The 24,976-nt window shown below is 40.0% G+C and overlaps 1 protein-coding gene across 1 annotated transcript in view; it reads left to right on the plus strand.

Moving 5' to 3' along the window:
• Positions 1-24,976, plus strand: part of UNC79 (unc-79 homolog, NALCN channel complex subunit) — a 1,772,232-nt gene that overhangs the window by 1,480,720 nt on the left and 266,536 nt on the right. The window contains exon 43 of the mRNA XM_044074575.1: positions 13,450-13,527. Within this exon, the coding sequence (XP_043930510.1) occupies positions 13,450-13,527 (78 nt within the window). The remainder of the gene's footprint in view (positions 1-13,449; positions 13,528-24,976) is intronic.

Genomic DNA, 24,976 nt, shown 5'->3' on the forward strand with positions numbered 1-24,976 from the left:
GATAGTGCAGTGACATGCCTTTTTGGATATTTGGTTACATGTACATCAAAATATGTGACTGATATTGACCATAGGGTTTATTGTCCTTGCTATGGTACTTTAACAGGTTGGACTTCATCCTTAGCTCTGCAAAGCTGCAAGAGTATTGAATCGTTACTGAAATCCATCTGTTCTACAGTTATATGATAATGAAGGGGATTGCACAAACTGATGATGATGCTTTATAATGTGCTAAGAAGGGCCACTTCACATGATGGCTATGCTATTGCAGCCACTTAGTGCTCCTTTTTCTACATTGTTGTCATAGGGCTACACAGACATGGTGTCAGTAACTGAGCAGTGATCACAAGGCATGTGAAAATTGTACTAGTGAAGACATAAAGTGTGCACCTGTAGTGCTATGACTGAGCAATATATCCATCCCTTTGCCACTTGGAATACACAGTAGCACCATGGTGCTTCAGATAGCATGCAGTCTGCAAATGTGCAGCTACTGTTTTGCTCATCCAGTGGACCTAAGTGAGTGTCCAAGGCTTCTACAGGTACAGTATAATGCTGCAGGTTGGTATGTCAGTAGGGGCAAGATCTTCTTGTTCATCATAAACAGGGACTTTGAAGAGCAATGCCTCCAGGGGCAGTTTTGTGGCTCTTTGGAAAAGGAGGATGCCTGGCATGAACTTGTTAGGATTGTAAGTGATGACACTCTCATCACCCCTACTGATGAGCTGAGGTGACATAATGGTGATCTGACATAGCACCATCTTAACCTGGGGTCTATATTATAAGCACAAAAGCCGAAATAAGTGAATGCTAGAAGATCAACACATACATGTCGATCTACAAAAAGAGTGGAGGACAGAAACGCCGAAATGCACAACGCTGAACAGATTCCTGGAAGCAACAGCACCATACAGGTAAGTAAAACCAAAGAAAACAAACACAACGTAAAACACTTTTATTAATGTTTTTGCAGGGGGGGGCAAGCCCCTCAGCACCCCCACCCCCCTACTTATATATACCAACTCCGAGACCACTCTACAGTGGGGAAAAGGATATATTTCCTCATCCCCACACTCACTCTGCTGGCCAGGGAAATCCATTTGGTGTTGTGTCTTTCAGCATTCCTGTCCTTTGCTCTTTTTGTAGCTCGATGTTTATGTGTAGATCTTATAGGGTTCCCCTATTTCCTCTTTTGTCTTTCTAATATGGACCCCTTAACCTGTTTTGACAGTAGGAGGAGTAGAAGTTAGGAAAAGACAGCAAGGCATGTACTGATAAATACATATGTTAATGCATGTATATATATTTCCTTGTTTTTAAGCAGTACTATTTCTTCTCCCATTTCAGCTGTTTTAACTATATATTTAAAAATAAATATTTTGTTTGTTAGTGACAGATGAACATGAGCTGCACATGATCTGATGTCACAGAAAGCAGAAATAACACTTCCAGTAATGGAGTTTATATGATGTCTGTGCTACTGTAATTGTATGTAATCATTTTCCAGTTGTGTCATCCCTTTGTAGATCCAGTTGCAGAAGAGATGAGGTCATGCTCAATTCACTCTCCAGTGGCTGAAACCTCTGGTGCTTGGTTACCAGTAGCTGCCAGAGATGCCAGTCAGCAAGGGGATGTTGGTTTCTTTGCTGGAAATGACATGGAGAGGTCAGTAATGCCTTCCCTCCTATAGCTGATTCTCAGGAAGGACATACAGGCGTGTCTGCTGAATGTGTTTCAGAAGTGTCTACTCTGGTCTGCTGGTATAAACTGTGGAGGATGTGGGCTACCAAGGTGCATTGGCAACTGCATGTCCACCTTAGCAATGTGGAGCACATTTTGGCACAGCTTGTGTAGTCACATGAGTAGCAGACCCCACCCATCAAGCCACCAAAGGAGTTATCAGCCAATACCATCAGTTACCCAGATAAGTGATGCCTGGATTTTGTGGCCTCTAGCCTGACGTGGCATCCAGCCCTGTGAGTGGCCTGTACCCAACCCATCCCTAACCTGGGGTATTTCCTCCCTTATGTCTTGCTCCTTATTCCTTCTTTCTTGTTCAAAATTCCCAATTATTGCTTGACCACCCTTTGTTTGTGTGTTTCCATCCACTCTCTTCCTCACCTTTTGTGTATCTGCCACCACTGTGTGAGTCTCATCTGTCTCTCCCTGCTACCTGCCATTCTCCTTCTCTACGATCTGCAACCTCCCCTCAATACCTTTCCCACCAAGGTTACTACACAGCTTTCCAACCTTATGCTTACCCTTGTGTGTTTCCGTCTGCCTGCTGTTCTGCTCCTTTCTACTTAGCTGTTATCCCATTTTCCCCACATATATACGATAAGCAGAGTTGGAATTCTGCTGTGCACACCCACAGTGGTCTAGTGGATGGCCACTTTCCTGCCATTCCTGTACCAGATGACTACAAGATACAACTATGATGTGCTATGCTCCGCACATTGACTCAACTACACCTGCCTGCCTTCATTGGGAAAGCCAGCTATGAAGGCAGAATTGCATCTGACACCAAAAACAACCACAAAGCCTTCTATAGCTATCTCAAAAACCTCAAAGGCAATACCCAGATTTGCTCTGAGTTATTGCCCAATGGCACCTCCTATACTGAGCCAACAGATATAGCCAACATACTGGCCAACAGATTCAGTGGCAACTTTACCCCCCCCCCCCCAAGAGACCTTTCACATTACCAGATAAAAACCTGGCACCCATCATTTCTGTGGCACAGGTAAAAGCTGCATTGTCCAAAGCCAAGAATGCAGCATCTGTGGGACCTGATAATATCCCTGGCTGTGTCCTAAATGAGCTACAAACAAACTGGCACCACATATGTGTGCCCTGTTCAGTCACAGCCTTACCTCAGGCTATGTCCCTAATGAATGGCGCACTGCTACAGTCATCCTGCTCCATAAAGGGGGAGCAACTACAGACCCTGAGAACTATCGCCCCAATAGCCCGACAAGCCTGGCATGCAAAGCTATGGAGCGTATCATCATGGACCTGCTTAACAAAGATATAGGCAATCTCCTAACTCTTGACCCCACACAGTTTGGCTTTGTGAAGGTGAGATCCTGCCTGCTGAACCTGGTTGACTTCTTTGAGGTAATCACTAAGGCTGAGGATGAGGGTACAGCCTACCTTGAACTGGCCAAGGTATTTGATACCATTCCCCACTCAGGTATCATTGATAAACTCACCAAACTAGACATCAATCCTTACATCACTAGGTGGGTTGCAAACTGGCTCATAGACAGGACCAACAGAGTGAAAGTTTTGGATTCCAAGTCAGACTGTCAATCAGTCACAAGTGGAGCTCAGTCCCAGGCCCTCTCCTGGTTGGCATCTACTTCTCAGAAGTCCAGGCCAATACAGAAGGACTCTTGCTGACCAAGTTCACTGATGACTGCAAGCTAGGAATCATTATCAACTCCTTAAGTGATGCAGACATCCTACAAAAGGGCCTCTCTGAGACCAATGACTGGTGTCAGAACCATGGCTTGAAGCTTAATGCCAAAAAATGAGTTATTATCCCCTTTGGAAAAAACTCAGTTCCCACAAATTACCACATTGATGAGAGCCCACTGAACACTGAAGGGGCCATAAGAGATCTGGGCACCCAGGTCAACAGCCACCTCAGCTTCGACCATCACATTGCCACTGTGGTCAGAAAGTCCTTCTATGAGGCATGTCTTATAACCAAAGGTTTTGCATCCAGGAAGAAAGAGGTCGTCATCCCTCTCTACTCATCCCTCATTATACCAATCATCAAATATAATGCCCCATTTGGCATGTACCTGACCAGACACCTACAAAGAAACTTCAGCTGTTCTCAGTCTCTTATCGTCTACTTAGAGGTGATCTCTGCTTGACTTTCAAAGCCATGTCTGACCCAGCCCTACTTGAAATGCTACACCTAAAGAAATCCCAATCCCCCCATGCCACATGCTCCAGAGATCACAACCTCATTACCACAATTAGCAGAACATGCTGGAAGGACAGGTTCATCTCCCAAAGACTGCCCATACTCTGGAATAAGCTTCCCATTCATGTCAAGCAGAGCACCTCACTGGCCCTCTTCAAGAGAAATCTTGACAAGTGGATGGGTAACAGAAAGGGGTTCATATTAAAAACACGAAAGTTTACTTACCAGAATACCTAAACGCCAACACGTCTTCATCGATCCGCGAAAACATTGATCGTCCTGAAGTGCAAAATCTGAAATGTCAAATCGTCATGGATGGCCCTTCTGCGGTATAGCTCCATAAGGTAAGTGTGTGATAGTTACGGACCTTAGGGTTAGGGTGCGGGTTAAGGTAAGTGCATAGATGGTAATGTATGTTAGATTTAGTGTAGGGTTAGAAGTAGGCTTTTATTAAGTGTATGTGTGTGGATTATTTAGTTTGTTTGGATATAGCTTTTTAAGGTAAGTGTGCGATAGTTATGGACCTTAGGGTTAGGGTGCAGGTTAAGTTAAGTGCATACATGGTGGTATATACAAGATTTAGTGTAGGGTTAGAAGTAGGGTTTAGTTTATGGTTAGAAGTAGGGTTTTGGTTAGTGTGTGTATGTGGTTTATTTAGTTTGTTTGTGTAGGTAGTATGTAGCTTGTGGTGGGATGGGACAACTATGACATTTCGAGTTTTTGAATTTCGTGGTTTGGGGGGTTCAGTGTATTTGCGATTCGCGGACTATGTGTTGGCGTTTAGGTGCTCGGGTAAGTAAATGTTCATGTTTTTAATATAGACCCACAGAAAGTTCACTCTAGGGATCATTCCAGTTGCACTACTGGATATTGGCACTGTGAACTAACATCTGGTGGCACGGTGCCTGGGCAGTTTCTTTTGGGCTAGGCTTGTAAAGGCTCCAGGGCCATTAGCCTAGTACACACCTATGAACCTATGAATGCACACACCCTACTGTGATTCTGCTCAAGTCATGGAAAAGCCTAGTTCTGCTTGTCTTCAGTGGTGGATTATGATTGGGCAAAATGGGTGGTCATCTGGTGACCAAAGCTTTAGGGAGGCCCATAACCAGGCAACAAAACAAGCTTCATTCTTGTCTATAATGTGAACTGTGGAATATTTATTAAAAAAAACAAAAAAAAACCCAGCACACTCTCTGTGTCTTCCATGGCCCAATGCAGGATGTAGCAGGTTCCACCCCAACCAATAGAAGTACTGTAGCAGGTTCCACCCCCTCCACCCTCCAGAGAAGCTAATACCATCTCTTTTCTAGATGATGTCTTTGGAAGTATCTGCAGGTTCCACCTACTCAGCTCAGGATAAAAACTGACTGCACGGTTGAATGTTTACTGCATAGGAGATTTATGGAATGAAATCAAATGGCAGTACTTTTGAAAATAGGGAGAAACAAAGCAAGTGGTTGCTTTGAATGAATTAGCTCAACTGGGTTAAAGTGATTAAATCACAATTTGTGCACATAGAGGAAGTGTATTTGTGTCCACATACCAGATAAGAGTAATCAGATACTTCTTAGATAAGAGCTGTCTGCAGCCAGATGCATATCATTTAAGAACTGTGTGTAACCAAATACATACAAGATAAGAGCCGTGTGTAGCCAGATGCTGCCAAGATAATTGTTAAAACAGAGCCATTCTTGCCAGCTAATTCTGGCAGCACTGTCTGGCTAAGTGACTTGCTGGTAGTCACTCATTAGGCAAATACAGAAAAAAGACTCAAACCTTCCATCCTTTCCCACACAAAACAGCTCTACACGCACTTGATGGCTGAATCCTCTGCATAAACTACCATATACTGAGGTTTACAGTCAGTCAATAATGATTCTCACTACAGTTTCATTTTAGGTGAATTAGAGTAGTCTGACACTTAACCCTTCTCCATTTCTGAAGAACATCTCTGATCTTGCCTTATATATTTATGCCCTGTCACTTGTTAACGTCTTTTTTTCTGGTAAAATACAGGGTTTGAACCCTTTCACCTTCATTTGCATACTGTGTGACTTTTAGCAAGCTGTAGTTAATGCTCACATCTGCATCTGGCTGTATAAAATCTTGTTTCCTGCATTTGATTCATAACTTATGAATTAGCATAGTGGGTTAATGCTGAGGTTTCCTTTGTCAGGGGTATGGGGTTTGAATCTTTCCTCACCTGAGGTTTCCTTTGTCAGGGGTATGGGGTTTGAATCTTTCCTCACCTGAGGTTTCCTTTGTCAGGGGTATGGGGTTTGAATATTTCCTCACCTGAGGTTTCCTTTGTCAGAGGTATGGAGTTTGAATCTTTCCTCACCTGAGGTTTCCTTTGTCAGGGGTATGGGGTTTGAATCTTTCCTCACCTCCTCCATGTCTCCATTAGTCTGGCAGATGGCACAGAGGGTTAAGGCTGTGAGTTTTATTTCCTGTGGTGTGTGGTTTGACTTGTTCAACCCTTAATTGCCTACTGTGTGACCTTTAGCAAGTCACATAACCAGACAGTGCTTTGGGTCAACTGGAAATTTGTGCTAGTCTCCTCAATGCCTATACTGCAAGCCTAGTAACTACTCATGCACAGTGTAGTTATGGTGTAAAGGAAGGAAGGAAATGGATTGCAATAAACAGGGACATCATATGAGCAGCGTTTTTTGGGTATGATCTTTAGTTTCCTTGTTTTGTCGAATGCTGTGTGTTTAATATTTACCTGTGAATAAATTAGACAGCATGAAGTTTAGAAGTTTAATGTTAATATTTTTCAATATTTTAACTATGAATACATTTTTAATTTACCTTTTTGTTTTAAGCACACAGGTGCACTGTCATTGACTTGTAGCAATTTCTCTAGCACGCAGTGCAGATGAGTAAGGCTATGAGCTGATAAAGTGCTAATTCCTGTAGTACAGTGTTTGATTCCCCCAGCCTTCATGTGTCTTCAATATGACTATGACCAAGTTTCTTCACCAGACAGAAATCCTTTGCTGCTTCTGAAAAGGGATGCTTGTGTCCAGTGGGCTCTTTCAAGCCTTTAGCAAATGCATTATACATCTGTCTATTAATTCCTGCATCCCTCACATGGCCACTATATGCTATTTGAGTATGAATTCTAGTAGATGTAGTTTAATGGCTACCCTAATATGTTTTCACTAAATGTGAGTTTTAAGGGAAAAGAAGTTTACTCTTTCACATGCTCAGTCTGTTTTCAATGCAAATATATTATTCTTTGTTTAGAAAATGGCTGTCAATGTTTTGCTAAAATTTAGACTAACAGTTCTAAATATAATCCAAATTTATGAGATAATTGCAAAAGTAAAGAAGAAAATAGTTTGCACACTTACAAATTTGAACAATGTTTTATGTTAGCTGAGGACAGATAGCCAGGTAATATTGGTATGGCTGTTGGGGGCCTGGTTCATTACTCTACATAGGGCCTCTTTTACCACAACCTGAGTCTGTTGACTCTGGAAGTGTATACTGCAACAATATGATATTATCAGCCATTCAGTTAGGATAAACCTGTACTGAGTGATGTCAGAGGGATAGTTATTCTTGAGGACAGTGAAGACATAGGTAGGTTAAAAATGAGATGTAGATATTTGCAAACACATAAGCTCCCTTAAAAAAAAGCATGTTGTGTGCAGTAATATTTCTGATTTTTGCATGACTTGTGGGCTATTAAACAAAAGCTGCTGCAGAATTTATATTGTCTTTAATTGTATTTGTTTACTAAATAATTAGTTAATCAGTTAATTAGCCTGAATTGTGTAATATAGTCTAACCTTGCTGCATTTTAATAATTTTTGCAGTACTTCTTTACAGCCCCCAGCAAATGCACGTGGTTGACCTTTTGCCAGATCATATATATTCTCCGTTATTTGTAGTAATGATCAGAGCCATCTCATCTTCAGCATCCATTATGTAGTCAGTGTTGCATACTACTGCGATTTTCTCTCAATAAGATCAGATGGTAAAGAATTTCTACATTTAGATAAAACTGTTACTCTGTCAAGCATTTAGCAAAGTAAACAAAGACTCTGATTTATTGATGTGCTTCTTCCTGTGCCAGGAGATCAGAGTTTGAGTCTTTTTCACTGCCATTTGTCTATTGTGTGAGCTTGAGCAAGTCACTTAACTAGACAGTGCTTTGGAGCAAATGGGAATTTGGGCTAGGATCCTTAGTGGTCACCCGGACTGCATGCCTTTTAACTAACTGTATGAATTTGTGGTGGTTTTTTGCTAGGCATTCCCTATTGCATAGCTGATTTAGTTCAGGAAATGTTATGGCAATATCATCAACATAACATTTTTTAATTCAACATAGTCAATTTATTCTTCAAGGACATCGGACACTGCATTAGTAGCTGAAGCAGTGAAATGCAAAGTTGTTTGCCAACAACAAATTCTGCATTATTAATATGGAATTATTTAGATGACTTTTACTTCTGCAGAGATTGTGCATATTGACTTAGCATATGTTATCAGGTGCTTAATATTTCTTATTCTCATAAATATTCTTTTATTTAAACACATGGCTGGGTCTTTTAGTGTGATGCTAGTGATCTTTTACAGTTTCATGTAGTTCATCCAAGGCTTCCAATAAAGTATGTGTCATTTATTTAGTCAAAACAACAGGACATGCACCCCAGCAAAAAATGTGGCTGTAACTGCTGGAGGAATTGGAAGGCTACTTGTTATTGAAAGTACCTAATGTGCTTATCATATGCTTATTTTAACTAGTCTTTAATCAGGCTTTGCAGGACTAGTGCGTGTGCATGTGTGCTTTGTGTGTGTGTATGTGTGTGTGTGTATGCACTCGCATGCGTGCAAGCGTGTGTGTGTATTAAGTTGAAATTCTTTGGTCACTGTGTGTTTGTGTGAAACACATTTGAAATATGTTACTTTGATTATAATTATTGCTATTCATTTCTGACTCACACATCTGAAAAGGATGCAATCGACAATGTAGCAATAAGAGCTGGGTTTGAAGAATGGGTTTGGGGTATGTCTGTGGATAAAATGACTCACACTGACTTTGCAGGATTAGTGTTTATTTGTGTAAAACAAGTTGGAATACTTTGCTGTTCCCATTTTTATCACAGTCAGACATGTTGTAAACAAATTCAATGTTTCCATGATTGATGAAACTGGATATTAATGGATTATTATGACAGCAGTTTGAATTGGCCTTTTAGGGTAGAAATGGTGTGAAATGGGTACTTTTTTCATTACTGGCTAATAGATTTTGTTTCACTTCTTACTGGAAAAGTCCAAAACTACAAATATAAAATGCACTCTTACAAATGTTGCTGTATTAAACTAGAAATATAATTAAAGTAATCAGGAAGGTGAATTTAAAAAAAGACAGGCATTAATACATAGTCCTAAAACTGGGCACATGGCTTGAAAACAGTACGGGGCCAAAGGTACACTTAATCTACCACTGCTTGTTTCATTACCACTTGACTTTCCTTTAATTATGCAGTCCTTTGCTCAGATTGCCAGCATTGTTTAATGCCTACTACATGTTTAATTAACTGTGTGACTCATCAGTCAGTGACCTTTTTGAAGTTCTGACACTCTACTTGTTTATGACTCAAAGTCTGAGTCTTTACAGAAACTGCCATATTTATAGTATCTGATATTATTCATTTTGCAAGTTATTACACTTGTTATATTGCATTGTTGGCCACTTTTCCCTTTCTTTTGTGTTTATTATTTTTTTATCCTCTTAGAAACAGTACAGTTTTGAAGTGTTTATTATCAAGAAAATAATATTTTTTTTGGTTTGTAACTGCTATCAAAACAAACTTGACAAAAATGTTTGTTTTTTTAATGCTCGGAATCCTCTCTAATGTTTATTTGCATTTAGACTGCAAAGTTTAATTTGTAGGGTTTTGTCTTTTAATTTGTTTTATTGTAGTTACTATTTCATTTCTTGGTTTATTTCTTTTCATACATTCATAACTATTAACATTAGGAAACTTAAGCCTGTGCAGGTGGTGCAAAGGGATAAAATACTGACTATGGCCCAGATAACCCAAGTTCAGTTAGTGTCTTGGGGACTTCATAGCTTACTCAGGGAAGATAGGCATGCCCATCTGGGGGGAAGGGGCTCACAGCTGGCTCTCATCTCTGCTCTGCTGACTCAGTTTCAAGTGGAGGGTGAAGGTGTTTAAAGTTGTGGGGAGCTGGTATAGGTAATGCAAGAAAGGTGGGTGTATGACTTCCCAGGATGGTCATGGTAGCCCTTGCCACTGTATGTGGAGGAGCATGCATGCATGGACGCAATGGCATAGGAGGTCCTAGTGGTGTTATAATTGTTCATATCTCCATTAGTTGAGGGGCTAGTTTATTCTACAAAAACACCCTCATAGCTGGAATACCAAGTGAGACCACATACAACCCTGATATTTGCCTGCATGATACTCTTCTCTGGATGGCTCTCATCCTAATGAATCTAGAGATTCCCCATGAGAATGCATGTACCAGTTGGAGAGACTTGGCAGTTAGCAGGAACAAAAAAAAAAAACAGACAACATTTTAGAAAAAGACATGCTATATGCACACCTCTACAAATGTAAAGCAAATGTTGCCATTATAGAAGAGGCAAAACTATTCCAGAGACAAGCTTGCTAGGTTGTGGGTGTCTGGCAAGGTCCTCATACCTGCAGCTTTCCTTGATCATGAAAACACTGTGGGCTTATTTTTATTCTGTTCAGGTTGACATGGTCTATGAAAGGACAAAGACTGGATGGGAATGGGAGGTAGGCCCTGATTATAGGGGAAACTACTGATTTACAGAATGCATTTAAATCAAATACAATTCAGTTGAAAAACAACAGATAAAAACACTTTTGGTGATGTTTTAGGTTGCAATTTTCCCCAGTGTTGTACGACTTTTGAGTTGTTATATATAAGTTTGAGGGTGTGGGGTCTTCCCAATGTGGGTACAGGGGGACTTTTTGTGATTGCCAAAAGTGCTTCTTGGCTATTTATTTCTACTGAATGGTGTTTCATTTAAATGTGTTGTGCAGATTGACATGAATCCTATTACAATTATTACACCTTCTGGGAAGCCAACTAAATCTTCAGGATTTACCCACTTTTTGCATTCCTCTTATAATAACTCAGTTAGACAAACCCAGACAATGCATCTCTAATTCTTAGTGAGGAGATTTAAGTGTTGTCCTGGATTTGATATCTTGTATTCAGTTATAATAAACCTCCCCTAAAAAGTAAAGGTGAACGTAGAGTGCAAGGAGTTTTCCTTCCATTACTGAATAATCTTGCTCTTATAGGTATCTAGAGGTGCCAAGCACTGAGACAGCTGTAGCTCATATATTTATCATATTCATTTCTGAATAACAGTTGTCCTGAATATTGGTTTGTTTCATTATTTGATCATAAAACTATGGTACATATCCTTTCCCCACAGGACAAGCACATAACTGACTCCCTATTGAAATGTCTGGGAAAAAAAGACCGAAAACCCAGGAAAAGGGAGACTCTCAAAAATCATTCTTCCCCTTTAAACTTCTTTTTTGCAAGGGGGCAAGCCCCCTGTACCCCCTGAGCTTATATATGCCAACTCCAAGTGTACCATGCCTCATAGAAAAGAGAATATTCTAGGTAATGGCCATCTCAGACTTAGTATATGTACGTCCATTTTTTGGCTTTCATTCTCCATATTTTGGGACTCGCTCTAGTAGGTCCCAACATTTCAAATGGTTACTGGCAAAATTTCAAAATGGGGATAGGAACCTCTCATATTTATTGAAAAGGAGGCTAAAAATGCAATAATGTGAGGGGTGAAATAGTTTTGTCAGCTTATTCTAAAAGGTAGTATGCCTCAATTTTAATCGGTTTATCTAATAAGTACTTGAAATTTGTTGATTAGTTAATTACACTGAGCCTGTGACCTATTTTCAGGTGAGACATCCATACATACAGGTGGAAGTACAATACAAACATGCAGGTACGAGAAGAACAGTTTTCAGCATCGTTAGTATATAAACAGGCAGTGTCAACTATATTATATTAAAGAGTTGTGGGTCATCATGCACAAGCTTAGATGGCCCACAAAGGGATGGAATATCAGGAAAATATATTATGATTTGTAGTACGTACTATACAGGTTAGGAGTTTGTACACCTGTGGGTGTCCCTCAATTGGACACAGAAACCTGCTTTCAGCAGTGAAAGCCATGTTACTGAGTAAGGCTAACTATGAGCTTTGGTCACTGGACAGGCAGTATAATTGCTCAATAATGAGCCTATGAGAATGAGATATAAATCTGAGGTGCCATTACAGCAATATAATAGTATGACTTTAAAATCTACAACGCAAGCTTTTCCCTGGAAAAAGCAGTTTCACAGTCTTGGGGAGTAGGCTTTTTCCAGAATGGGGTTTTAGCCTGTAAGCATAGGTAGTGTAAATCCCTGTAGACTACTGTTAAAATTAAATCCAGTGATGATCTCTCTTATCAAATATTACTGAAGTAAGTTGGGCCTTTTTTGATTTCTGTTGTCAGTTACGTCTCTCTTCCACTTCTTCTTTTTCTTCTATTCCAAAAAAAAAGTGAAAGTAACTTCCTAGTTCATAAAACAGATTTTATCTTGTCAAACTATAACAGAACAGTTGTGTCTCTATTTTCCCTGTATCAGTTGAAGTGGCAGTTTTACAACCCCACCATGGTAAAGCACCATGGTCAGGTAGTCCTCCGTGTACTGGTATGTTTACAGTGGGTGGTGGTCTGTTTTTTTCTACCTCCCAAAGATATGCTGATTGGTGGAATTGTTAATTCTGTATATGTTTGTGTGTGTGTGTGTGTGTGTGTGTGTGTGTGTGTGTGTGTGTGTGTGTGTGTGTGTGTGTGTGTGTGTGTGTGTGTTTGTGTCGTGCACTGGACTTGTGTCCCATGCAGAATTAATTTCTGTGCCTTATGACTATAAACTACTGGGAAGACTGAAGTGACAATGTATGATAAAGTGAGTACCAGAAAAAGAATTAATGAAAAATGAAATAATGTGAGTTCTGGTAGTGTGGCATTTACATATTTTGTTTTTATTTTTATGGGAGGAGACCAGACGTACTGATTTTTAATCATATTATCTACTTTAACTCGTGCTCAGCAGTAGTTGATTTGTTAGGATTTTGTACACTACTCTTTTAGCTACTATAAAATGGAAACATAGTAAGGCACCTGACACCTGGTAAACTGGTAAGTATACTCAGTAATATAAGATGTTCTGTTATTAATTAGTTTAACTCAGTCGTGAGCTTCACCTGTCAGCATTTGCTCTAATGTTTGATATCCATATAAACTTCAAACACAAAGGTATTTAATAGTTTCAGTTTTGTGGTCATAATACAGAATTGCAGATTGACTTGTTTCAAAACAAATCTAAAGTAATATACTACAAGCATGATAAAAATCTATTCCCATTTATGGCATGCATTAAAAATTGTTTATTTGTTTTGTTTTGCAGTTTGTTTGTGCTGATGCTGGAACTCGTTTAGCTGAATCAACAATCATTCAGAAAAACATGATTGCTTGTATGCCTGGGGTGAGTACTAGAACAAAATGGCATGCTGTGTTGGGGACATTTTGTGTTGGGGACATTTCTTAGGAAAGTAAACTGAAACTGAAATCATGACCTTCATAATAGTATTTATCAGTGAAATCAGTGAAACTTTCATTAAAATATGCCACTACCCAGTATCTATATAGTGCCACTGACTAATTATTGGAAGTATATACAAATATTTTTGTTATGCAGGCTGCAGGTGCGAATAAGGCAGATTGTTCTGAAAAATGGAGGAAATGTCCAAACCTCTTTTCAGAAATAAACCCTCAAGGCTTCAAAAGAATATATTATTATGCATCAGACAAAACAGCTAGTGCACTAGAAATAAAAAAAAAAAAAAAAAGGAGTAAACGGCTTAAATAACAGCTCAAACACAACTCAGAGATGTCTGTAATCTAGTTAGGTGCAGTCTACACAAACTGTCACACTAGTTTTAGTGATGTATAAACATGAGAGGGTCCAACACGGAACTGCAGAAGTACAGCTTGAGATTCCATCAATCATAGATTGTTCTAGATAAGGGAAAACTACCTAACGCATAGTAAGTGATCTCTCACACACACACACACACACACACACACACACACACACACACACACACACACACACACACACACACACACACACACACACACACACACACATGCCCTCATGTGAGCGCACGCGCGCGCGCGCACACACACACACACACACACACACACACACACACGTGTCCTTATGTGAGCGTGCATGCACACACACACTAACAAGTCTTAAAACACATTTATTTTCAAAACACAAGAAACAAGTTTAGCTTTGCAGAAGAGTATTTTTGCTATTTATAGTATTTACAGAGTACCTTTATTTGTGTTAGTAGAGAGTACAGGACAGTTTGTTTCATCTTTTCTAGCTGCGGTTTACCACCCATCTTCTTATAAGGTACCCCACATATGAGAGTTTTACTGTGTCTGATTTACTCTTCCTAGCATTCAAAGACAAGCATGCATGCCTTACAGATTCTAACATAACCTGCACTTTTGGCATGTGAGATTCACAATCCTCTAAATGGGTGATCACATCGGGTAGATATATAGCAGGATATGATAGTGAGACTTCAGTATGCTGTCCATCAGTCTCTGAATGGTAGAGGTAGCTCCATGTAGGACAGATGGTAGCACTGTGTGATGAAATAAGCCTACAGGGGTTACAAAAAATGTTTCTTTAACCAATGGTGAAAGCAGTATCTGTGAATACCCCTTTCTCACGCTAATGTTTTTATGTATCTTGTTTTTCTTATGTTCTCTACCAGCTCTTTAATTCTGGGAATGGGATAGCTATGAATCATCGATTCATAGGTTCATAGGTATATACTAGGCTAATGACCACCAGGACCTCTAACGCCTATCTGCACAATCCAACCCACTTTTATCCCTTTGTAACATGAGCATCTATTTGGAGGTGTAAGTTAGTTAGAATATTGCTAAGGGTTTAGCGGGGGGTATGTTAGTTAGGGAATATCAACTGTCGGCCTCTGTCTGTCAGAGACATAGGGGCCAGATTGGGGGTGAATTTTAAATTTCCCATCCATTGGTCAAGGTCATGTTTTTATATGGTTAGGGATGGAATCTACTTCACATGGATAGTGAGATTATTCCAGAGCATGGAGATCCTTTGAGACACATATCTGTCTCACTGGCATGTTCTATTTATGTTGCAAGCAAAGTTTAAATCCTTTGTTCTAGTGTTTCTGGTGATATTTGTTTTGCAGATGTACAAAAGGTCCATCAGATCTGGATTTGAGAATGCCTTATATGCCAGGCATAGATCACCTTTCAGTAATCTGTAGAAGACTGAGTATAGGGATAGGGCTTTAAGGCAATCTGTATAGGATAATGTGTTAATACCCTTGAATCTTTTGGTGAGGAACCTCTGTTCCTCTGTGGGCACTCCAGCTTTTGCATATGCCTGGACAGGTACATGCCGAAGGGGGCATTGTACTCAGTGATGAGTTCGATAAGGGCTGAGTAGGGTGGTACTTTAACTTTCTTGGATCTGGATGCCGTACCCTTACATATAAGTTGGCCAAAATAGAATGATTTTCTTACTACTCTGGCTATGTGTTAGTCAAAGGCTAGATTACCGTCTACTTTTTTCCCAGATCCCTAACCACTGGGTCATCTCTTAGGGATGCCTTTTCAATGGAGTAATTAACCTGAGTGGACATTTTCCAGAAGGCACTATAATGCACTTCTTGACATTAGCCATGACCTCTGAGAAGTAGATGCCAAACAGGAGCAGGCCCAGCACTGAGCCCTAAGGTACAACACTGGTGACTCTTCTCTTGGTGGATTTTATGTCACCAGTCCTGACTTTTTGAGTCCTATATGTAAGTCAGCTGGCAATCCAGAATGTTATGTAGGGATGTAGGCCTAGTTTGGAGAGTTTGCCAACAATACCTGATTGGGGTATTGCAGGGAATGTCTTAGCCAGGTCTAGGTAGGCAGTGTGCAGTGTTTTCCCCTCATCCATTGCCTAAGTGACCCTCTCAAGGAGGACTGCCAGATTAAGTAGGCATGACTTCCCTTTGACAAAACCAGACTGGAATGGGTCCAGTGTCAGTGGGCTGTCAGTGTCTTTATTGATCAGTTCATTGATAATTTGTTCCATGGCTTTGCATATTAGGCTAGCCAGACTAAGGAGTTTGTAGTGCCTGGGGTTGGTCGATGGACCACCTTATGAAGAGGAATAATGATTGCAGTCCTACATTCATGTGGTACATGGCATATTTTGAGGCTATAGTTAAAAATTATTCAAGTGGTCCTGATAGGCCGTGTTGCAAACTATTTAGGAGGCAGCCCAGGATATTGCCAGTGTCCATTGAGGCTGTGTTTGTGACCTTAACAAGCATTGCCATGACCTGATCATTGTGAATAGTTAGGGAGTTATGCTAGTAGGGATTTCATGGTGGGCAGTGGAAGGAAAGTTGAAGATTTCATACAAAGCTGTACAAGACTGTGGTTGTCTTTAGCCTGAGAGACTGTCTTGACCTTGTAATTGGCCTTGTTAGATTTAATTAGTCCTCTTTGTTTCCTGTTTAATTAGAGAGCTGTTGTCATTATTAGAATTGCTCTTTTCTGGTTTTGGGCATGACATTTTTCCTTTTATTTACCCTAAAATTCCCCCAGTGCGGTTTGTTTTTGGGGTTTGTTATGGGTTTACTTCTTGTAGGTATAGCAGCCTATATGCTGTCATGGTTGTACAGAGTTTCAGTGAACAATTCCACAAAGGCTGCTGTGAACTCAGGGTTCAGAGGGTAATTGAATTTTGACAAACTGTCGCTTAATAGGATATAGTCTGCTTTAGAATAATTCCTAACTGTTATAGGTCTGACCGGATTTTCCAATTTGATTTTTATTTCAAAGATGACCGCTTTGTGATCTGACTTCAGGAGTAAGGATATGACATGAGGCGGGTTGATTTCTGCAGTTTATTCAGTCACACTCTTATCTGCCTTCTTCTATGCTCTCTGAACTTTTTTCTGTACATTTCAAGAATCAGTATAAACATGCAAGTAACCATTCTTTAGCATAATTTAAACAATCATCATCAATGAGTTTAGTTACTGCATGCATTGCTTTACCAGTGAACAAAGAGGTTAAATGACCCACTTACTGCCCTTGATCAATTTGTTGCTGGTTGGACACCTTTCCAAATGGCTCTTTAAATCAATTAAGAACATTCCCCTTTTTATACTTTGGAAAAAGCTGTGTACTGAGCTGGGCTCCTAGGACTTGTCTGTCTCCCTTCCAATGACTGATGTTCCCTTGGTGAAGGACGGTCATCTCTCAAGCCCCACCCCCCATGATGTAGAAATAAACACTTATTTTCAAGGTTGAGTGAATGGATGCAATGTCACAGCATTTAAAATGCTTGCAGATGTTTGGTAAAGGAACAAGCCCTTAGTACGCTGCCTGAGGACATGAGAATTTGGTTGGCAGAGCAGAAGTGAGGAGACAACAAGGAAGGGGATCTTTACATAGCTAGTAGATTGCAACAGCATAGGAAGGAGCACCGGGCACTGGACATAGGTAAAAGGCAACCCGTGGGGGCAGCCTAACCATCACATCAGGTTGCACATGAAAAAGGGGATGTCCTGGATTCTTTTATATAGCCAGATGTAGCGGTGAAGGATGACTATCACTCATGTCCTTCAACAATGGACTCGTACTCCTGGTGAATGATGATTATCTCTCATGCTGGCACTACTTATCTGACTGTTTGGCTTGTGTCTGCTCTCTCTTTGCAGCTCAAGCAATTGCATTCACTCAGCTGTGTTGAGTCCCAGATGTTTCATACAAATTTCTAGTCTCTTTAATTCCAGTTGGAATTTTGTGATCCTCTTAATATGAAACAGATTGTCCTTCTTATTCCTCTTGCACACCCACTGCACCTGCTAGGATCTCTCCATGGTACATATTTCAATTCTTGATTTTAATGTAGTTGTCAGAAGAGCTCATTTTTGCCTATTCCTACACAAATCTGACTGAAAATTAAAATAACTGCTGTTCAAAACTAAACCTCTGTATATTTTACCATGTGGCTGAGAGGATACACTCACTCCTTTGGTATCAGACATACCTTGGCCTAAATAAATTCAATTTCAACATCCTACCTCTGCCACTAATATGACAAATCAGTCATATAATGGAGGGATTTTTAATCCCACCAGTGCCATCACATGTAACAAATCAGGCTGACACTGATGGGACTTAAATCCTACCGTTATTAAACAATATGTGATGGATGCACTCACTCACACCAATATGTGACAGTCTTTCTGGCACTGATGGAGTTTGTATCCCACCACTGCTAACCAGTTTATCACCTTGGTCCTTGGATCCACTTCACTTCCCCAAATAGGCCTGTTGGCTGACAGAGAGATGGTTTCTTGAATCACACTATTGATACCATTAGTTAAAGTAAAGAAAAATGCACACACATCTAATTCAATAACTAGTTCACCAAATATAATAGGGCTTTAAGAGCACAAAGAGAAGGGATACAGTGGATAGTGCAGTGGTGCAGCAGTAGCGTTCTCACCTCACAGCAAGAGGTTCTCTGGTTCGATTCTCTGCTGGAATGCCTTCTGTGTGGAGTCTGCATGTCCTCCTTGTGTTCATATGGATTTCCTCTGGGTGCTCCAATTTCCTAAAACAATGATCCAGTTTCCTCCCACATTACAAAGACATCCGTCTGGAGCATTTCTTCCTGGGCCTCTGATGAAAATTGGCTTAATTCCAAGTTAGACTTTCCTGGTAAACAAATGTTAATTAAATAAATAAATAAATAAAAACTAAAGAGAACAGGTACTGCTGTCTTGCATATGGCCTTCTAATATCAACACCTGGACTTGGAGTACACACTGAATACTTACAGAGCTGAGTCTTTGGCTTAGCACCCCATGCCCCTTTCTTACCACTCTGTTTGTGAAATACAGTGTCTTCCATTGCCCTTATCCATGGTAACTGTCTTCAAAACAACTTATTATTAACACACACACACACACACACACACACACACACACACACACTTGGCAGAATTCCCTACAACTTTTATGCCGGAAAAGTAGAAATTCAACTACTCTAAAATTATTGGGAGACATCTGTGGTGGTGCAGCGGTAGCATTGTTGCCTCACAGCAAGAGGTTCTCCCATTCGATTCTCGGCTGGAGTGCGGGGAGTGCCTTCTGTGTGGAGTCTGCATGTCCTCCCCGCAGTTGGGTGGGCGTTCGAAAGACATGCGTAAATGGGCATGCCTTAGTTGAAGGCTGAACGTCGTGCTGGCACCTCGGCATTCATGAAAATCTACTGCCAATCATTAGCGGACCGGAGTTCCGCTGTGGCGACCCCTAACCGGGAAAAGCCGAAAGACCAACAACAAGACCCAACAGTTACCACACCATTTTTGGTTATAGCTGAGCTTACTGGCCTTGGAGAATGATGCCACAGACAGACAACATACATTGATAAATAATATTGTCTCAGAAGATAGTAAATAATGCCTAAATACATAAATAACAATAACAAGATCTTTAAAGTGAAGAAATAAAAAGTTACATTGTTGTAGCTGACTTTCACCGAATTGCCTATTTTCCCCTAGAAATCATTTTATATGTGCAAAACACTGTCTGAATTCTAGACTCATTATTTCAGTGAAAAATAGATTTAGACTGAAATTTAACTTATTCATAGAAAAATAGACAGAGTCACAGGTTCATATGTTCCATTGTCAAGCTTATGACCTACTGGACTTTAAGAAGCTTGAGTGTTGTAACTCCTTATGGTATTGTCTACTTCCCATATATGTGTCAAGATTATATTTAAAGGAAGTTAATGACTAGCTTCTGATTCTAAATGGAATGTATTAGACATGTTTTTTTCTATTGTTGACATTTATTGTATTGTCTTAGTTTTCCTTTTCTTGTATTGCTACCACGGTGGTGCTTACCTAGTATAGACTTTCAAATAGATATGGACTAGATATCGTATTCTAAATTAGACATAGGTAATCTAATAGTAATCTATAAGAGACAGAATATGATGACAGTTCCCAAAATCTTTCAGCATAACTCAGGTTTTCAAACCCTATGATTTTTTGTAGTAAGGAATCATTAAGTAGATTGTTTGAAGACTACAAAACACAATACCATTTTCAATAATTAAATAGATGCGCTGTCAGTTATAGATGTTCACTACTCCTCATAAAGCTCCATAGTAAATCTTTGCTTTTTACTACTTATGATAGATTAACATTTAAAACCTAAAACAGAACCATAAATTGCATTTATAAATGAGTCTTATTCTGAATATCTTTGTAACAAGGCGTGTTGTATATAATTATGACTTCATCAATTCAAAGGTCACTGTAAGTGAAAAAAATGATACAATATTTGCAGTAATGACTTTTGGGTTTTTTTACAGTGAAAAACTAAAAGCAAGTTATCCGCATTCATGACTATTGCTGAACTGACAGTACTCAGTGTGAGAGAAATGTCTGCATATTATGCATAAAACAGTTTGGGTCCCCCTTCATTTTCATAAATTTTTTGATAATTATAGATTAGCATATTTACACAGAAGAGAGAACCATCTAAACCATCAAAATATTCCTTTTAACATCTGCTGTCAATTTTTTCATGTAATGCATCAGCTGAAGATAGACATTTAAAATGATTTAAATTTGCAAAGAGAATGCAGTTTAGATTTATGAACAGTTTAATCGTATTTTCTAGTCAAATTGTAATATAAAAGAAACTGTACACTTCTCATTCAAAGCAAATTGATATCTACATTGAAAGAAACATTTTATGCAATGTATTACTTTATGATTTTTACCATCTTTAGTGTTTGACTGCAGGATGCAGCAGAAATGGGGATGCTATATCCCACCCCAACCACATTGTTGTTGTGTCTTTCAGCTTTTCCCAATTATGGGTCGCCACAGTGGAACTCCGGTCAGCTAATGATTTGTAGTTGATTTTTACGTGCCAAGTTACCAGCCCTGATGCACAACCTTCAACGAAGGTACGTCCATTCACGCTTGTCTCCATGCAGAAGACGCATTAGCTTATAATCGAACCGGGCAGCATCTTACTGTGAGGCAACAACGCTACTGCAGCACCACCACCGTACTATCATAAAATGAGAAGCACCTTTCTCTTTGTTATGACTCAGTGGGCAACAGTGAATGTCTTTTTTACATGTTTATAAGTTTTGATATGTTGAATGGCCACAGCTATGCCTACCAATTTACACAAGGCTGGATCCAGCACTTAGGCATCTGCCTTGGGCCAAGTACTGGCTGGGGTCTTAGCCAAAGCATTAATTTAATTAAAAAGAAGAAACATTTTCCTGCTTGGCTCAGTACTGTTGCCTGCTGCTTTAAAATTTCCCTGCTCTAAACTCACAAGCTGCATCCTACAAAGCATTACATGCTTGCTTGAGACCACATAGAGAGAAGCATGAAAGATTTTGATTTTCACAGCCATGCATGTAACAGTCTTAAATGGAACCTTTGCAAGAATGAGGAGAATGCAGCAGCATTATGATTGAAGACGGAGCTAGTTGAATGGGACAAGAGCCCTGCTGCACTGATACAGAGCTACTGGAACACAGCATTAGTGTGTGTGTGTGTGTGTGTGTGTGTGTGCGTGTGCGTGTGCGTGTGTGTGTGTGTGTGTGTGTGTGTGTGTGTGTGTGTGTGTGTGTGTGTGTGTGTGTGTGTAAGTAATGCTCTAGTTAAAGTGGGTGGTTTAGTTAAATAAGTGACTTGCTCAGACACAAACCCTGTACCTTAGTTACAGGAGGCAGGAGCCTTAATCCTATACACCTGTTGTCAGACCCTTTGGTAAATCACTGAGGACTGTAGTTAGTCAGTCAATGTATTCTGAAATGGGTATTTCTTACTGGAAAAATAAATTATCGTGACTACAAATTTAAAATGCAGTCTAACAAATGTTGATGCATTAAACAAGAAATACATTTAAAACAATCAATAAGGTGACTCAAATAACATATGCATTTATACATGGTCCTTAAAATGTATGCAGGGGGCCCATACTTTGATAGCCTGCGGACTAAGGTACATTTAATCCACCACTGGCCAGGTACATTTGCAGTGAATGTGTGTTTCAATGCATTTTCAATGAATGTAATCTTCAAGGGAGTAAACATTTACTGTTACTCATGCTGTCTGTTTTCAGTGTACAACAGTTGTGTTTTGTTTAGTAAATGGCTATCAGTATTAGTTTAAAAGCAGTGTAAGTGACACAACAGGTAGCATACTTGCCTTTGATGTAGAAGGCTGGCAGTGAAACATAAGGGGCCACTACACTCCCAGGTGTGCCATCCTTCAGATGAGGTATTAAACTGAGGCCCCATCTGCCTGAGTTGGTGGTAGTTCAGGTGAATGCAAAAGATCGTGTTACTTATTGAAAAGAGTAGGGGAAGTCCCAAGATGCCTTGGCCAAATTTCCCCAAGTAATATAAGTACCACCAGAGGTCTTTCCTAAAAAAGAGTTTGCTAGACTAATGGGACTAATCTGGTCAACATAAGATAAGCAAATAAAAAGTTTTAAATTAAATTCATATCTTTGTAATTGTTTCAAAAGTAAAAAAAAAAAAGTCTGCACACTGACAGTTTTGAACAGTGTTTATGGTAATTGGGGGAGAAAGACAAGGAATGGGACACTGGAATGGATGTTGGGGGGCCTGGTCCATTATCCTGTCTAGGACTGCATTTGCGCATAATCTTACTTTACTTGCCACGTTAACACAGAGGATTAAGGTAAGGAGCTGCCAACAAGCTTCTGTACTCTATTTTTGTATTAAGTATGTTAAAGAAAACCCAGCTAAGTGAATAAGGTTTAAGTAACTGTCCTGCACCTAGTACTGATGACTCCGACATCAGTTTTTGGCAAAGTTTTACCAGCATGAGGGAAGAAAATGATCAAGGACTGAGTTATTATTAGGAGAGATGAGCTGCCTTCGATTCATACAGTAGCTGCGTTTTATGTTCAGGCCATTGGAACCTTTATGAGAAGACAGGCACAAGAAGGTTTCAGTGTTGAGGCTTGCACCTACTTCTGGGTTTCCTGGTCCCATGTACATAAACTGATTAGTCTCTACATTGGCACTCTGACTTGGTGCCCAGTCATCTCCAGTACTTTCCTGCTGTGGTTACTGCCTAGCATCATCCTGTGATTTTTCTGCCACATTTAACTATTTTAATCGTATATATGCTGCTGCTACATTTGTGAATATACTAGCACAAAAGGAAAAGCATGAAAGTGCTACATACTTTTAAACAAAATCCGTAATTACCTCAAACTTTTTTTCTATAAGGCTTTTTTCTCCCATTAAAGTGCCATCGATCATAACTTTTTTGATGCAACCAACCCTTTCACTCACAGAGGGTAAGAGCCAGTCATAGACAACTGTTGCCTGAATAATCATGAGGATTTTTACAGTGCCCTTTGCCTCTCCCTCACAGCTGCCTGAGTTAGTTAGAATCTCATAGTTCAGCTTTCTTTTAGCGCATTCTTTTGTGTGAGCAAAATGCCTGCTGCAGTGCAAACATGCTACTTGGTGGTACTCATTCCCAGTTTTTGTGCTATAATTGCCTGGACACCTGGTATTTACTGCAACCAAAGGATGCGGTGCATCAATATTCATTAAAGATAAATACACCTCCAGATTGGTTAAACAGTATGACTCCCTGAAGATACTTAAGGTGCAATTAACTGTTGGTAGGACACCTATTCTAGTCATTGACAGCTACAGGACCCCCCTCCATGAATCAGGAAACCCACTCTGCTTATTTGTTTCTACTTGAGTCACTCAAGATACATCTGAACACCATGGTTTTGGGTGAGTTTAACTACCCATCCATTGACTGCACAAATTACTTGTGCTCAAACTCACTTGCCCAAAGGTTCCATGACTTTGTTAACTCCAATGCCCTGGACCTACTGGTTGACAGCCCCACAAAGGGTGCCACCTTCCTGGCTTTGGTGCTAACCAACATGGGGGACCAATGTCGCACCCCCACTATGAGGCCTTCTCTAATGTGCTCTGGCCACAAATCAGTCTCATTCAAAGTAACTATCACACTTGACCCCCTCTAGCAGCAACTAAACTAAAAAACTTCTCCAAAGCAGATTATAACCTCTTATGGGATGGTATAAATAGCTTCCCTGCACCCCCCAATAGAATTTGGAACTATGCCGAGTTCTACACCAATGCTTTATACAAATACCTGTATAACTGCATTGACTCAGCTGTACCTGATAGGACAAAAGCAAGCTCCTCAAAGAATACCAAACCTGCCTGGTGGACAACTGCCATTAACAGGCTTTACAATAAGAGGAAGAAATTGCTGTTTAAGAGTAAGAGGGAGCGAGGCCTAAAATGAAAACACTCCCTCCTCTGCTTAAACAAGCAAATCAAACTTCTTGTGAGGTCCTCCAAAGTAAACTATGAATCCAAATTAGCTTCCTCAACTAAGGACAACCATAACACATTCATTAGTTACATCCATAACCTAAAAGGAACTGCCCGGATCTGTTCCAAACTGGTAGTTAACAATATCACATATACTGAGCCTGTGGACATAGCTAACCTGTTGGCAGATAGGTTCTGTGAAAACTTCACTCCCCTGTCCTTGCCACATGTACCCCATGACATCCCTGCCACCTGTTCCCTACCTTGTATCTCTAAAGAGCAGGTCATAAACATTCACTCTAAAGCCAAAAATACAGCATCTGTGTGACCTTATAAAATCCCAGCCTGCATTCTACATGGGCTCCAACAAGAATTAGCAACACCACTGGGTACTCTTTTCAATCATAGTCTAAACACCAGATTCATCCCAGCTGAATGGAAAATGGCCA

The sequence above is a fragment of the Protopterus annectens genome, chromosome 6.part0 (assembly GCF_019279795.1).
Source record: "Protopterus annectens isolate FY-2018-M chromosome 6.part0, PAN1.0, whole genome shotgun sequence".
Taxonomy (NCBI): domain Eukaryota; kingdom Metazoa; phylum Chordata; order Ceratodontiformes; family Protopteridae; genus Protopterus; species Protopterus annectens.